The following is a 15,375-nucleotide window of genomic DNA, read 5'->3' as shown; positions in this document are numbered from 1 at the left end:
GGCTCAGCCTGTAATCCCGCGCCTTTGGGAGGCCGAGGTGAGTGGGTTGCCTTGAGCCCGCGGGTTCGAGTCCCGCCTGGGCGGCGAGACCTCATCTCTACAATAAATCAATCAGCCGGGCGTGGTAGCACGCACCTGTAGTTCCAGCTGTTTGGAAGGCTGAGGCGGAAGGATCGCCGGAGCCCAGCAGGTCGAGGTTGTGGTGGCTGGGGGCGGCCACTGCACTCCAGTCTGGGCGATGGAGTGAGACGCCAACTCAAAAAAAAAAAAAAAAAAAAAAGTGGAATTTTCATCGTTGGGATAGGTGCCTCCATTTCTCTGTCTGATATCCTTTTTCTAGACTACTAATTTGGGTATTTCATTTGAACATTCTAGAACACTATTTTGCTTCGATGCCTTTCACTGGAACCAACAAGTACTATGAGAAGAAATTTAAAAACTGTAAGATAAACTGTCAGGGGACAAGTGATTCTGAGCAGAGAAGAACTGGGGGGGTTCCAGAACCCACAGGAATTTCCTGCAGAAGCCTGAGTGTATGTGCTCTGGGGAGAAGGTCCCTAGTTTTGGTTTTGACCCAAATGGTTAGAAACATTCCTGTAGGCCAGGCCATCCCAAGGATCTGAACACTGGACGGCATCGGTCCTCACCTCTATGCAAATTCTTCCTTCCGCCTCATCCAAGACACTCTCATTCTCCTGACAAAGAAGGGACAGAGCCCGAGGAAAAGGGGCAGCATGGTTGACAAGCGACAGTCCCGACAAGTTGAAACAACTCATTTGAAATGTTTTTGTCCACGTGTGTGTGTGGAAGGAAGCATGTAGCAGGGTGGAGTGGGGGAGACGTCTTATATCTGAGGTGAGTTTAGGAATTTGACTGTGACAGTTCATGTTCCAGGAAGTGTTATGACTGAATTGCAAGAAGGAGACATGCCAGCAAGCCAAGTCTAATTAATTATGAGTCCTTTATTAACGCACAGGTCAAGAGCAGACTAATGCCAGAAAAACTCTTGACAAACTAGTGCAGTTTGTGACAAGCTTGTATAGGTAAAATTTGCAGTGTTGGCTACATAGCAACTTGGTGACCAAAGCAACCATTAACTAACAACTTGGCAACCAAAATGGGAACTTTTGATTGTCAGGGAGTTTTGATTAATTTTATGTCCCAGGTATAGCCACTGCCCAGAAAGTCCCTGGAGTTCTGCCAACAAGGTATAGTTTAAGGCAGTTACACAGAGACAAGGTAGAAGAATCATTGCACAATGGAGTTACCTTGGTTAGATCATAACAAAATATAAGAACAATATATGAAAATGTAACAATGAGCCGGGCTCGGTGGCTCAGCCTGTAATCCCGCGCTTTGGGAGGCTGAGGTGAGTGGATTGCCTGAGCCTGAGGGTTCGAGATCCGCCTGGGCAACTTGGCGAGACCTCATCTCTACAATACATAAAAAAATTAGCCAGGCGTGGTAGCGTGCGCCTGTAGTTCCAGCTACTTGGAAGGCTGAGGCGGAAGGATCGCCGGAGCCCAGCAGGTCGAGGCTGTGGTGGCTGGGAGCGGCCACTGCACTCCAGTCTGGGTGACAGAGTGAGATTCCAACAAAAAAAAGAAAATGTAACAATGGGGTTTTGCAAAACAATATTTGATTTCAGTTAACAAAACATACAATTACCTGGAACTTGTGGCTAGTGAGTTTTGTGACAATCAGCAGGAAATGATCAGCACGACCTGTCCAAAGGGGACAAAGCCGGGGTCTGTGGTCATGGGAACATTGCAGTAATCAATGAGGGGTATTGAGGGGTGATTCTCTGGTCAGGCAGGCAACTAAGATGGAAGCTTTAAACAAAATGGAGTAAGCTGGTTGATACTATTATTTTGCTAGCAATTTGATTTTTATTAACTGATTTAACTCATTTCAGAAGCTTCCATATATACTTACCATCTGTCTTCACCAATTTCCAAGTGGAAACAGGCAGTTTCTACCAAGTAAACAGTGTGGCAACAAGCTTTTAAAAATATGTGGAAAGGCAGAAAGGCAGAAGGTGACTGACGGTGGTAGAGAGGAAACCTTTCAGAATAGCTGAGCCAAGGGATGGCGTCATTGAGAAATCAATTATGGATCTTAACATGAGCTTCCTGGCAGTCAAGGTGAAAAGGGGGACACCAATAAGAAATTTGGGCAAGGGATTGTAAAGAAACTTTATGGTTCTGAGTGACTGCATTATTTTGATATTTAATCAAACACCACTAATAGTTATATAAACTTGAGCAGGTTACTAGAATTTTCTGGGCCTTAGTTTCTCATAGGTGATAGCAGTTATCTGCTGAGTTAGAAGATCTTTAAATCTCCTCTATCCATAACTTCTCAGTCAGTTACTGATACTTTTTTTTTTTAATGGCTTCCTTTATACTTTTCACCAGGATTATAAACTTCCTCATTAAACAAATGTTTATAGTTCCCCTAAATTCATGACGACTCTCCTTATTATGTATCCTTAACAAGAAATGTGAATTTGGAAAAACCCCATTCTTTGCCAGTTTTAAAGCTATCATATATTTAATATACAGCAAGTACCTAGTTTTGGCCTTGATATTCTTCTGCAAAAAAAAAAAAACCGAAAAACAACCCCAAAACACCTCAGTCTATCCAAAAATATACCAGAAGTTGAATAGCTAATTATTTAGCACAAAATGTTAATAGAAGACACTACACAAGTGACAATCAAATACAATTATCATGTTTTTCAACTGAATTGAAAATGCTTTTATGTTGCCAGGAAGGAGAAAAAAATCATTGTCATTGTCAAAAAAAAACAAAAAAACCAAAAAACCGCTAGAAGACATTTTTGTACCCGTTTCTCATAAATCGGCAGGGCCAGAGTTGTTTTTCGGAATGTGGTAGACTGTGCAAAGTCCTTGTTTTAACCCTCATTTACTGTTAGAAAGTGCATTCTGTGTTTTTTAAAAGTCTATATTTAAAGTGACATTTTCAGGCCTGGCACAGTGGCTCATGCCTGTAATCCCAGGACTTTGGGAGGCTGAGGCAAGAGAATTGCTTGAGTCCAGGAGTTTGAAACCAGGCATTGAGGCTGTCTCCATGGGACGCCAGGACTGAGACCCAAGAGATGGCCACATTTAACCATCTTGGTGTGGCAGAGACATAGACTCAGTGGCACTGATTTCCCTTTTGTTTTATGCCTGATTCAGCATTTTTTTTTGTTTTTGCGTCGGGGTCTTACTCTGTTGCCCAGGCTGGAGTGCAGGGTCCAATCCCAGCTCATAGCAACCTCAACCTCCTGGGCTCAGGCGATTCTTCTGCCTCAGAATCCCGAGTAGCTGGGATGACAGACCACGCCCAGCTAATTTTCTTTCCCCCCAAAAAGAAGAGTCTTGCTATTGTTGCCGACTGGTCTGCAACTTCTGGGCTTGGTCAAGCAATCCTCCTGCCCTCAGCCTCCCAAAGTGCTGGGATTACAACCATGAGCCACTGCGCCCAGCCCTAATCTTTTGACTTTTCACATAAATGAAGTCATGCAAGGTGTGACCTTTAGTGTGTGGCTTCTTCCACTTACCACGATGTTTTTAGGGTTCACTGATGTTGTGGCACCTATCAATACTCGATTCCTTTTTTCATGGCCGAATACTATTCCATTGCATGTGGATATGCATTTCATTCACCCACTCACCTGATGGACATTTGGGTTGCTTCCACTTTTTGGCTACCGTAAATAACGCTCCCATACACCTTAGCGTACAAGGTTTTGTGGAGACATGTTTTCAGTTATCTTGGGTGTATACCTACAAGATGAGCTGGCTCATTGCTCTGATGAATTTCCAAAGTGAGTGCACACTACAACTTCCCACCAGCACTGCCTGAGGGTTTCAGTCTCTCCACATCCTCACCAGCATTTGTTACTGTCTTTTTCATTGGGGAAGACATTCTAGTGAAGTGGTGTCTCACTGGTGTTTGACTGACATTTCCCTAATGACTCATGATGTCAAGCAGATTTTCATGTGCTTACTGGTCACTGGCATATCTTCCTGGGAACTCGCCATGTGCACTAAGATCCTTTGCCCATTTTCTGGGGGGGGTTGGAGTCTCACTCTGTCACCCAGGATGGAATGCAGTAGCATGCTCACAGCCACCACCGCCTTGACCTGCTGGGTTCAGGTGATGCTTCCAACCTCAGTCATCCAAGTAGCTGGAACCACAGGTATGTGCCACCACACCCAGATGATTTTTTGATTTATTGTGGAGACGAGGTCTCACCATGTTGCTCAGGCTGGTCTCGAACCCCTGAGTTCAGGCGATCTTGCCTCTGCCTCCCAAAGTGCTGGGATTACAGGCGTGAGCCACCGCATCTGGCCCTTTGCCCATTTTTAATTGGGCTATTTGTATTTATTGTTGAGTAATGAGTTCTATATATTTAGGCTATCAGTCTCTTGCCAAGTATATGATTTGCAAATATTTTCTACGATTCTGTGGTTTGCCTTTTCATTTTTCATGGTGTCCTTTGAAGCACAAGTTTTTTATTTTGTTGAAGTCAAATGTATTTATTTTTGTCACTTAAACTTTTGGTGTTACATTGAAGAAATCATTGCCTAATCCAAGATTATGAAGATTTACTGTTTCATTTCCCTTTAAAAATGTTCTGGTTTTAGACTTCATTTAGGTCTGTGATCCATTTTGAGTTATTTTACACACATGGTATTGAGGTAGGAATCCAACTTCACTCTCTAGGATGTGATATCCTCTCATCCCAGCACCATTTGTTGAAAAGACTATTATTACTTCATTGAATTTATCTTGGCATCCTTATTCAAAATCAATTGGTCCTAATTGCAAGGGTTTATTTGTTCCTTGCCTTTCCATGTTCATTTTAGGATCAGCTTGTCAACTGCTGAAAGAAAGCAGCTGAGATTTTGATAAAAATTGCATTGAAGGTCAGGCATAACAGCTCATGCCTGTAATCCCAACACTTTGGGAGACTAAGGAGAGAGGACTGCCTAAGCCCAGGGATTTGAGACCAGCATGGGCAATTTGGCGAGCCCTCATCTCTGCAATAAATAAAAGTATTCACTGGGCATGGTGGTATATGCCTGTGGTTCCAGCTACTTGGAAGGCTGAGACAGAAGGATTGCCTTAGACTAGCGGGTTGAGTCTACGGTGGTTGCAAGCATTCCACTGCACTCCAGCTTGGGTGACAGAGAAGACTCAAAAAAAAATTGCATTGCATCTGTAGATTAATCTGGGAAGTACTACAACATTAAGTCTCCCACTCTGTTATCATGGACTATCTTTCCACTACTTTGGTTTTTAATTTTTTTCCAACAATATCTTAAAGTTTTCAGGACATAAGTTTGGCACTTATTTTGTTAAATTTATCCGTAAGTATTTTTTTCTGTTACGGTAAAATTATTTTAATTTTCAGATTGTTTGTTGCTTATAAAAATATAATTGGTGTTTGTATACTGATCTGTATCCTGCAACCCAGCTGCACCTGCTTCTAATACTTCTATTGATAGCTTGACCCTGGGTGTGCCTTGCTATAAAATATCCAGCTTCAGTTAAGAATTCTCTTCTAATGCTTTGGAATAATAAAAATAACTTTAGTTTCATTTTAACTTATATTCTAATTCTAACCAAAATTATTTGGACTAACATATTTGAAAGGAGGGACCCTGAGAAACTTAAAAAAAATGTAGTCCGCATTTTGCCTCAGCATAGTCATTTTTTTTTTTTTTTGAGTTGGAGTCTCACTCTGTCGCCCAGACTGGAGTGCGGTGGCGCGCTCCTGGCCACTGCAGCCTCAACCTCCTGGGCTCTGGCGATCCTTCCACCTCAGCCTTCCAAGTAGCTGAAACTACAGGCGCGTGCTACCACGCCCGGCTAATTTTTTTTTTTTTTAATTTTAGAGATGGGGGTCTCGCCAAGCTGTCCAGGCGGGTCTCGAACCCACAGACTCAGGCAATCCACTCATCTCAACCTCCCAAAGTGCGGGATAACAGGCTGAGCCACCAAGCCCGGCAGCATAGTCATTTTTGCTTAGACTGACACGCTTTGAATCTAGCACAGGTTAGACATAGATATATTTCCAATATGCAGGTTTTAGGAAGCGTTCAGACATTTTCCTGCAGGCCAAGCTGGCAGCCTACGCCACCCCCTAGGCAAATCTCCATCAGATGCAAGACAAGGACAGCCCAACCATTCAATTCATGGGTTAGCATAATAATCTCTAAGAAACTTTCAGTATTCTTGTCCAAAACAGGTCAAAGATCACCCCTTAGCTGGCAGAAGTCATAGAAATAATAAGACTACCTTCTTGCTAAGGAGCTTGTGGATTTGAAACGCCAGACAGGTCTTTTGCAGGAAAAATCCCTCCCCTTGTCTCCTCCCATTTAGCCCACCACCGTGGCAGAAAACCATGTGGCTAACCCACCCATCTGCCTGCTGTCCATCACCTGGCGTCAGTACCCGCGCTCACCTGTCCCTTCACCCAGACGGCCACCCAGTCATCTTAATGGCCTTCCCCCACCAAAGAGAGGGATTAAAAGGACTCCACCACGCACATCCAGCCACCACTGCCTTACTAGACTCTGGTGTGGCCAGGTGCTCTTTGAGTTTTTCTGCTCAACACCAGAGGCTAAAACTTCGTATCTTCTAGAACACCTTTTATGTTTTCCCTAAAGTGGAATAGGGCGTCATCTTCCTTTTGATGTAGTCTGACACATTCGATTTTGTCATTTACTTCATGGCTCAGAATTCTCTTTTATGAGGTACCTAGAAGTAAGAAGCCACACCCATGTCATCTTATTTGGCCATAGCCAGTTTGCCTTTGTACTCAGAAACCACGAAAATCAATAGTTGCTTGTCTTCAAGGGCCGAGAGTGGCAGGTGGATGGGGCCTTTTTCTTCCTGGTGGGATGATACCAGGAGGAGGAAGGCACGTGGTGTGTTTCGTGAGTGAACACAGAAAACATCAGCCAGGAATTCTCTTGAACTCCACGTCACTCCGTCACTCCAAGACCGTCCTTGGCTGTCCCTTTCACGAGATCAGATTTTTGGATAATTTGGGGTCACTTACCTGACATAACTGAGCCTCTTTTATTTGGGTATTAAGCATACAATAGTTTCTAGGTGATTATGACAAGCAGAAAAGCCTTAGCTTCAGGGGGAGAAAAGTTATCTATGTAAATAAACAGAAAAGCCTTTACGATGAATTGGAACGATGCAAAAAAAACAACAGTAAAACTTAGCTTAACAGAGACGTAACATTTATTGTGCAATTTTTATCCCCAACAGAACACGTGGCATTCTAGAGGTATATGAGGTAATAAAATCAATACTCCGATTAGAACACTTGAAATAATTGGCTCTAGTAACAAAGGTCTCTTATAATTAAAAATATTGAATGTTTAAAAAATCCGTATAACATCTTAAGTCCCTAAAAGAAACGAGCCTAACACTTAAAAAACAACTTATCCTTCTCTATAAATTGTTCACAAAAAAATCCTGCTATTCTATATTACACTATGCCTTTGTAGCTTTATTAACATGTCCCCAGTGGGTATTAACTCTACACAGTACAATCAAATAGAAATTATTCATAGAGAATCAACAAGACTCTAACAATAAAAATATTGGGCTCAATGGATTTATCACAGTTTCTCCACAAGTATTCATCATAGAAAATAGACTGAAGGCAAGTCGGCCCCAGAGTTAGGCTGCTATGTCAAGTTCCAGAGGGGAGAGACAGAAAGGCAATGCTTCAGCCAGGCAGGGTCGGGTGGGACCAGGGACCTTGAAAGCTCTGTGACCCACCCCTGGCGTGCCCGGTTCCCAAAAGCACAAGCCAGGCCCCTCAAGGCCTTGGCATGCTCTTGAACCTAAACACAGCCAAAGGGATGTTAAAGCCAAGACTACAGCAAAGCATTAACAGATGACTGCATTTTCTGACAGAATGCCCACAACGGTTCTCACAGTGACATCAGGCGTCGAACCCTCTCTCTTCCAAACCGGACCCAGAGACTCTGAAGTAGAGGCAACAAAGATGACAGTGAGAATCGTGAATGGCACACAGGCTGACGGACACCCCGTCCACCGCCAACACTTAGGAGTTTCCAAAGACTCGCTTCACTGAGTGTTTTTATAGCCTTGCGCTTTTGTGCTGGAAACCCATGAAATAAACATGAACGGACAAAGTGATTCTGGTTTTCTGGTCTTCCTCATAGATTCTACACAGGCCAAGGCTTATACAGACACCTGGGTAGTTCCAGAGAAAATGTAATTTGTACATTCCTATTTAAGTATCGATATACTTTAGAAGTCATTTTTAATAACACAAATATCAACTTTCCTTCGATGGCATAAATAAAACAAGTGCATCCCAAGGTGTTGATGGGCTTTAACTGTGCTTCAGCTACTGGGGAAAGACAAGCTGGTCGCTCTGTTTAGCATGGCCAAAGGGATTCTCTTATCAGCTGATCACCTCAGATAGTTTCCTTAGCAACACAATGGGGATAACAACAGTAATGGCCTCAGAGAGAGGTTGTGAGAAGTAAAGTGAGAGGACGCCTTAAAGTGCTTACTGAAGTCACCTGCACACAAGAACGCAACCAAAACTAGCTATGGTTACTGCTGTTGTTGCAATGGGTGGTCCTGAATGGGGCCAAATAGTTTCCCACGTGGCCAAGGCACACGTGGCCACTTGTACTGGTGCAATTATTGAGAATGAACAGGTTTTCGAATTAGACTGGCTACCAGGTACGTTTTCATTGTGATTTGGGGAACTGTGATCCCACGAACACAGTCCTCGCATCAGCCAGCTTTAGGTAGTCATGAGGAAAATGAACCTGGTCACCATGACTACAAAGACTTGCTAATTCTGTGCCTTCAAGTCAAGCAAACCAGGCTGGTCATTAGATGACTCAAGTCTCATCCTCTCATGTTACCCACACTTGAACACACTGTGGAGGGTCAGGGTCGTCTCTGATGTGTACACAGATCAGAGGAAGTCTTACATTTTGCATCTAGCTGGCAAGAACTGACGGGTTATTATGTTTGCACTGTGTGTCATCTGACATCAATTCTTAACTTTCCCTCAAAAGACAACAGACACTGAAGAACTAACACCCTCGGCTGACAGCACCTTTGGTAGAGGACTAACAGTTGGGAGGGTGACGTTTCCCTACATTATTCCAAGTGAAGTGGTTATTTTGATCCAGTACTTATGGGACTGAAAGCAGCCATCATGATGTTTACAAAAATACATCGTAATGATCCACACTGCCGTTTAGACACATTTACATGAGAGTTCTGACTCAAGCGCGCCGTCTGACATGTTTTGCCAAACAGCTTTGGCAAGTGTCGCCACATGAGCACACACCAGCAAGACTGGCACCATATGTGCAGAATCAGGCTCTCTCACATCTCTAAAAGCTGGAAGACAAGAGCTGTCAAAAACTAACACAGATCTGCACTTGGAAATGACAGAGCACCAAGTAAGAGCAGGTGTATTTTAAACCTTTCCTAAAAATAAAGTTATCCAAGAATGAGACCTTAAAAACAACTGGTGTCTACAAAGAAACGAAGGAGGTAGTCAGTGGGTATTACGGCTAGCTTCCAGGGCCTACCCTGAAGGACAGACTCCAAATGAGGGCAGGGTGTGTTTGCTTTTCTCAACAGAGGACACGTTTCATCTTTACATAATGATCTATCCATTCTCTTGAGAGCAACAGCAGGGAAGTGGCAGGGAAGTGTAGAAACCATGGCCCACATAGATGTGAAGAACTTACCGTCTAGATTTGGGGTGAACATCTGACTCTGCCAGAACAGCCACTGGCTTTAAGAAACCATTCTGTATCGATGCATGTTACCATTCACTGACTTCTCTTCTAATAACTTCTATCTCCTTATCAACCTGATGCAGCCATCTTATCTGTCAATGCATTTGTCACAGAAGGAATGAGGAACGACCCACAACATACAATCACCCAGTAATTCTACAGCTATGAAGCAGCAACACGGACGTCTGTCTCAATTCCCCTACCAAAAGAGAGGACAGCCATTTCCTACAAATACTCGAATATCATCCTCTCCATTCCTGGTGAAGCTTTTGTGAGATGTAAACGGTGACAGTCACCTAAATGCTATGGTGAAATAAGGACCACTAAGGAAATGATGCCCAGGTTCAAGGGCTGGAGCTAACGTCTTTAAGTAAAAAAGGAGGATGCAAACTGAAATGTTAGTTTTTACTTGGAAGAATTCAACACTAACCTACAAGATTTTGAACAGTACACTGTTGAGACAGTGAGAAAGAAATGTGACATCAGTATTCGCAGAATACTGGTACCCTCCACTGGCTCCTGGCCTAAGTGCTCCGATACAGATCACCCCAGGGTGACGCTGAGCCCGACTGGCCCTGAGCTGGGAGCTTCAGTGCATTGTGAAAGGCAGGCATCGTGATCTCTGTGATGTCATCTTAATCTGGAAAGCACAGGACATACCACCACTGTTGTAGGGACGGGCTCTCTGATAGCTGGGACTACAGACGCCGACAGCAACGCCACGTTTAGCTTTGCCACCAGACCAGTCCTGGGATCCTTCTCCTGCCAATAAAGTGGATGGGACACAGCTGTATCCCACACTGTTTTATCTCTATTTTACACCAATGTTAACGAGACTCCAGGAGGGCTGTCAAGGCTGAACTGAGACGAAGTTTCTCGGGAGAGCAATGCGTTCATTTGCCAGGTAAGGATGTAGAAAATCCAATCAAGTAGACAAGCACCACCTTCAGGTCACCCAAGACATCAACTGAAAGGTTCACAGAGCAATGGTGGCATCCACCTTCCTCCGTGGCGAGTCTTGAACCTTGCTATGTGTAGGCTGTATGAGCCTTACCAAAAAATACACGGACATCCTTTGAAGATCTTGATTTAAAAATCAGGGGTCATGCAGGCAACCACCGTGAGCCCAGAGACACACCAGCCTTAAAGGTGAGGCTCAAACGGCAGCAAGGAGCAGAGCCAGAGGACCGAGCTGGTGTGGTCTCATCGTCTAAGTGGTTGTGAGTGCCACTTAGGAGCAGAGCCAGAGGACTGAGCTGGTGTGGCCCCAAGGAGCAGAGCCAGAGGACCGAGTTGGTGTGGTCTCATCGTCTAAGTGGCTGTGAGTGCCTGGGTCTGGAGGTGGCCTTGGCCAAAGGAACCCGGCAATGACACAAAGAGTGATCTGACTTGGGTGCGGGGACCATAGGTTTAGGGCCTAGGAGAGAGGTCAGAAAGCTGTGGGATGCTGAGGATGGCGTGTCTGTGGGCCTTGGTTTCCCCATGTGCGGGAGAAATGGCCAGCCCATTCTGATGAGAGGGAGGATGCTCTCATCAGAAAGTGCTCTCATCACCCTCAGGGAAAACCAGTGTGACACACAGCTCAAAGGTGACACTCAGATACAAAGAAACACACAGGACCCTCCAACTTCCAAAACAACATAAGGGCTGGAAGCTTGTTCTTAAAAGCAGTGATCAAATCTTGTTGCTGTAGAAAACCAGGAAAATGCAGTCAGCAGTAAGGGTTAATTTAAGGCCAACGCAAAATTAAGAAAAGGCAAGATGGAAAAACAAATGAGGTTATTGGCAGTGGGGGTTGGCTTCTGACAAAGACTTCCTGTTGTCCAAGACCTCGTAAGACACTGACTGCCCAGACCTCTAGAAAAGCTTCAAGGAGTCTCCTTCCTCCTCGGATAGAAAGATTGTCTCATGGTGGCCACAAGAATATTCCACTGGCCTCTATCATTTTCACTTTCAAATCTTAGCTAACTAGTCCAAATTAGAATTATTAGTTCTCCCTCCACCACTGAGCAGATCTGACAAATGACCATCTCCATAAACATTAAACTTTTCAATGGATGAAAGCGAATAGTCCTAACAAAAGTGGCAGAAGAAGCCATTTCTAGGACTTTGCATCTAGTAGGTGATGATTAAATGTGAAACATAAAGGATAATTTAGAATTTATGTCGACAAAAAGTGGCAAAATAAGCCCCTCTAGAAATGGATGCTCAAAAACTTGAAATGAGTCTCTAACCCATTTTCAAAGCCCCTAGTCACACCTGCGATGACATGAGTCACCTCCAATAAACGCTGTCCGTCTAGCCCTCTGTTCTACAAAGGATGAAGTCATCTGGACCAGTTTGGTAGAGAAAGCCTGTCCTGACATACCAACCAGAAGCCCCCAGAAATGATGATTCTAGCACCTCCATGGTCAGCGCTGGTAAGAAAAGGCACAAGACACCAATAATCTCACGTCTGGAAATCCACAGATGCAAGAGGGGGATGTGATGGGGGTGGCCCGTGTTCACACAGCTTGGGGGACACGGGGGAGGAGGAGGCACACAGCACGGGGAGGAAAATACCTTCATCAACAACAACAGGAAACAGAAGTTCCACACAAATTCTAAAGATCAACTCGGCAGAGAAAGCCCCTCAAACTTCAGAGAAATGAAAAGCCCACCGCAGCACTGCCGAAACGGCTTCAGAGCTGTGCGTATCCAATGCCAGAACCCCCAGCCAACTGGCTGGTGCCATCGGCCACACCACATGCTGGAGCTTCACTGTACTCAACAACGACAACGAACCGAGTCAAACTCCCCAGTCTGTCCCTTTGGTAACGGTGTCAACAAAACCTAGTTTAAGGCTGTGGCAACTGTGGACCTATGAACCTACAAAACTCAGCATCTGAACATGGTTTGGATCTTTGGGTGTTCCTTGACTAACATAACAAGAAAGTACTGCTGGTTGTAACTCCAGAGATCAAATGGTGCCCTCCTGACCAATATGGTGGTTGTTTTCTTGTACAAATAACAGAAAAACAGCTGACCTCTGGTGATTCGCTGTTTGCAGAGGTCTTTAGTGATAGAACTCGATGATGTAGAGAGCAGATGGTGTCATCTAGCCTACGTCTTGGCTGAGAACTAGAAATTCAAGTCTTAGGAAAACAAAGACAACTCAGTTGAATGAAAACAAGAGAAAGCTAGTTCCTTGTCCCCTAAGATACATCCATGTCTCTACCTCCTCCCCTGGGCAGACACACAACTCCAACCTTCCCTGGGGACCAGTCAGGAAGTAGAGCTTGAAGATTTCAAACAGATGACAAGGAGCTCACTCACTGACCTCTCTCACCATCTGCCTAGTTCTCTCTTAAAATCAAAAGTAATTTTTTCTTTGTATTATAGGATATTCCAAGTCAGCTGTAGGTGCCACAGACATCCCAAACAACCCTAAAGTGGATTTCCATTTGGGACGTGTGGCAGTTGGCCCTGTGTGATATATGACAGAATGGCATGCTTTGGACTCTCAGGTGACAGAACATTCACAATTGGAACTTTTGAGAGGACCGGCTGCTACCACAAAAAGGTTCTGTCCACTAATCCCCAGACCCATCCTGGGAACTTTTATTGAAGACTTCATCCTGGGAAGCCTGGTGGTCAATGCCTTCGTAGAATGAGCCGCCGTTGTGCAGAAATGTCCCCACGGCCCGCCCCTGCCGGGCATGGCCCACGGCGTCGCTGAACACTTTGTTGATCTGCTCCTCCGAGGGCATCCACCAGTCAGGGTTGGAAGTGCAGTGCATCCTAATGAATTCTGCAGGAAGACACACAATGGGGGGGGGGGGAAAGAGAGAGAGACAGCTGGTGTTTGTAGAAGATGGCAGGTCAGGCTGCTGAAATGCTGACAAGCTCTGTGAGAACAGCTTGATGGGAAACCCGATGCAATGCCACGATGATGTCACGCAACAGACCCAACTTGGCTATACCAAGCTTCTTGTCACGTGCACAAGTAAAAATGGCCTGAGTGAGAGGGTCACCCCTGACAGAAACATTTACTGTTGACATGAAACTCCCTAAAGCCACATAAAACCACCACCTGGAATGTCCCGTGCCCTGGTGAAAGTGACGGGGGAGCTTTCAAGACCTGCGTGGCTGTCTGCCCACACTTGAGGATGTGAACTCCCTCCAGAAGCATGGCAGATGTCGTGAGCGTGGTGTTCTTTAATAAAGAACACAGCCTCGATGTGTGAGAAGGTCTAGGTGTTAGTCTGGAAAAGTGTCCACAGGCTATACTTACTTCTTTTTTTTTTTTGAGTTGGAGTCTCACTCTGGCACCCAGACTGGAGTGCAGTGGCTGCTCCCGGCCACCGCAGCCTCGACCTGCTGGGCTCCAGTGATCCTTCCGCCTCAGCCTTCCAGGTAGCTGGAATTACAGGCATGCGCTACCACACCCGGCTGATTTTTTGATTTATTGTAGAGATGAGTCCCAGGCAGGTCTCGAACCTGCGGGCTCAGGCAATCCACTCACCTCAGCCTCCCAAAGGCGCGAGATTACAGGCTGAGCCACCGAGCCCAGCTATACTTATTTCTTGAACCGTCATTTTTATACACGTGCTGGTAAATGTTTTTTAAATGTGATCAAGTATTTAATTTGTGCTGGGTTCGGTGACTCAGCCTGTAATCCCAGCACTTTGGAGGGCGAGGTGAATGGACTGCCTGAGCCTGCGGCATCAAGACTGGCCCGTGCAACTTGGTGAGACCTGGTCTCCACAATAAATCAAAAATTAGCTGGGCATGGTAGCACGTGCCTGTAGTTCCGGCTACCAGAGCCCAGCAGATTGATGCTGGGGTGGTTGTGAATGTGCCACTGCACTCCAGCCTGGGCAACAGAGTGAGTCTCCAACTCAAAAAAACCAAAAATAAATAAATACATAAATAAAATATTTAATTTGGCCAAAAAGCAATTCTCATCCCCAAAAGAACATATAGTTTCAACTGCTTCCGGCACAGACAAACACCATTTCCTGACCACATGCTGGCCACCTGAGGGCTGAATGGAAGCCAGGGGTTGAGACCCTGGGTGAGAACTGCACTAGAGGCTGGGGACCTGGCCTGCGTTAGGTGACCTGGCCTGCGTTGGGGTAACCTGGCCTGCATTGGGGTGACAGTGGCTCCTGCGTGTCCCCCAAAGCAGTGGCGCTGGTTCTCTAGAATGTGTTTCAATCCTCAGTTTCACTGACTTGCTCTTAAAATGTAAGATGCTGAGTAAAAATTTCTATAAAAAGCCGGGTATAGTGGTTCACACCTGTAATCCCAGAACTTTAGGAGGCCAAGCCGGAAGGACTGCTTGAGCCCAGGAGTTCAAGACCAGACTGGGCTCAAGCAACATAGTGAGACGTTGTCTCTACAAAAAATAAAAACAATAGCCGGGCTCGGTGGCTCAGCCTGTAATCCTGTGCCTTTCGGAGGCTGAGGTGAGTGGACTGCCTGAGCCCGCGGGTTTGCGACCCGCCTGGGCAGTGAGACCTCATCTCTACAATAAATCAAAAAATCAGCC

The 15,375-nt window shown here is 45.2% G+C and overlaps 1 protein-coding gene across 1 annotated transcript in view; it reads right to left on the bottom strand.

Moving 5' to 3' along the window:
- Nucleotides 1–13,342: 13,342 nt before the first annotated feature.
- BEND4 (BEN domain containing 4) overlaps nucleotides 13,343–15,375 on the bottom strand; it is a 28,997-nt gene continuing 26,964 nt past the window's right edge. The window contains exon 4 of the mRNA XM_008073022.1: nucleotides 13,343–13,632. Within this exon, the coding sequence (XP_008071213.1) occupies nucleotides 13,415–13,632 (218 nt within the window). The 3' untranslated portion in view covers nucleotides 13,343–13,414. The remainder of the gene's footprint in view (nucleotides 13,633–15,375) is intronic.

Source organism: Carlito syrichta, unplaced genomic scaffold, assembly GCF_000164805.1.
Source record: "Carlito syrichta isolate Samal-C Ts95f unplaced genomic scaffold, Tarsius_syrichta-2.0.1 Scaffold315593, whole genome shotgun sequence".
NCBI classification, from domain to species: Eukaryota; Metazoa; Chordata; class Mammalia; order Primates; family Tarsiidae; genus Carlito; species Carlito syrichta.
This window is presented reverse-complemented; position numbering and strand designations above follow the sequence as displayed.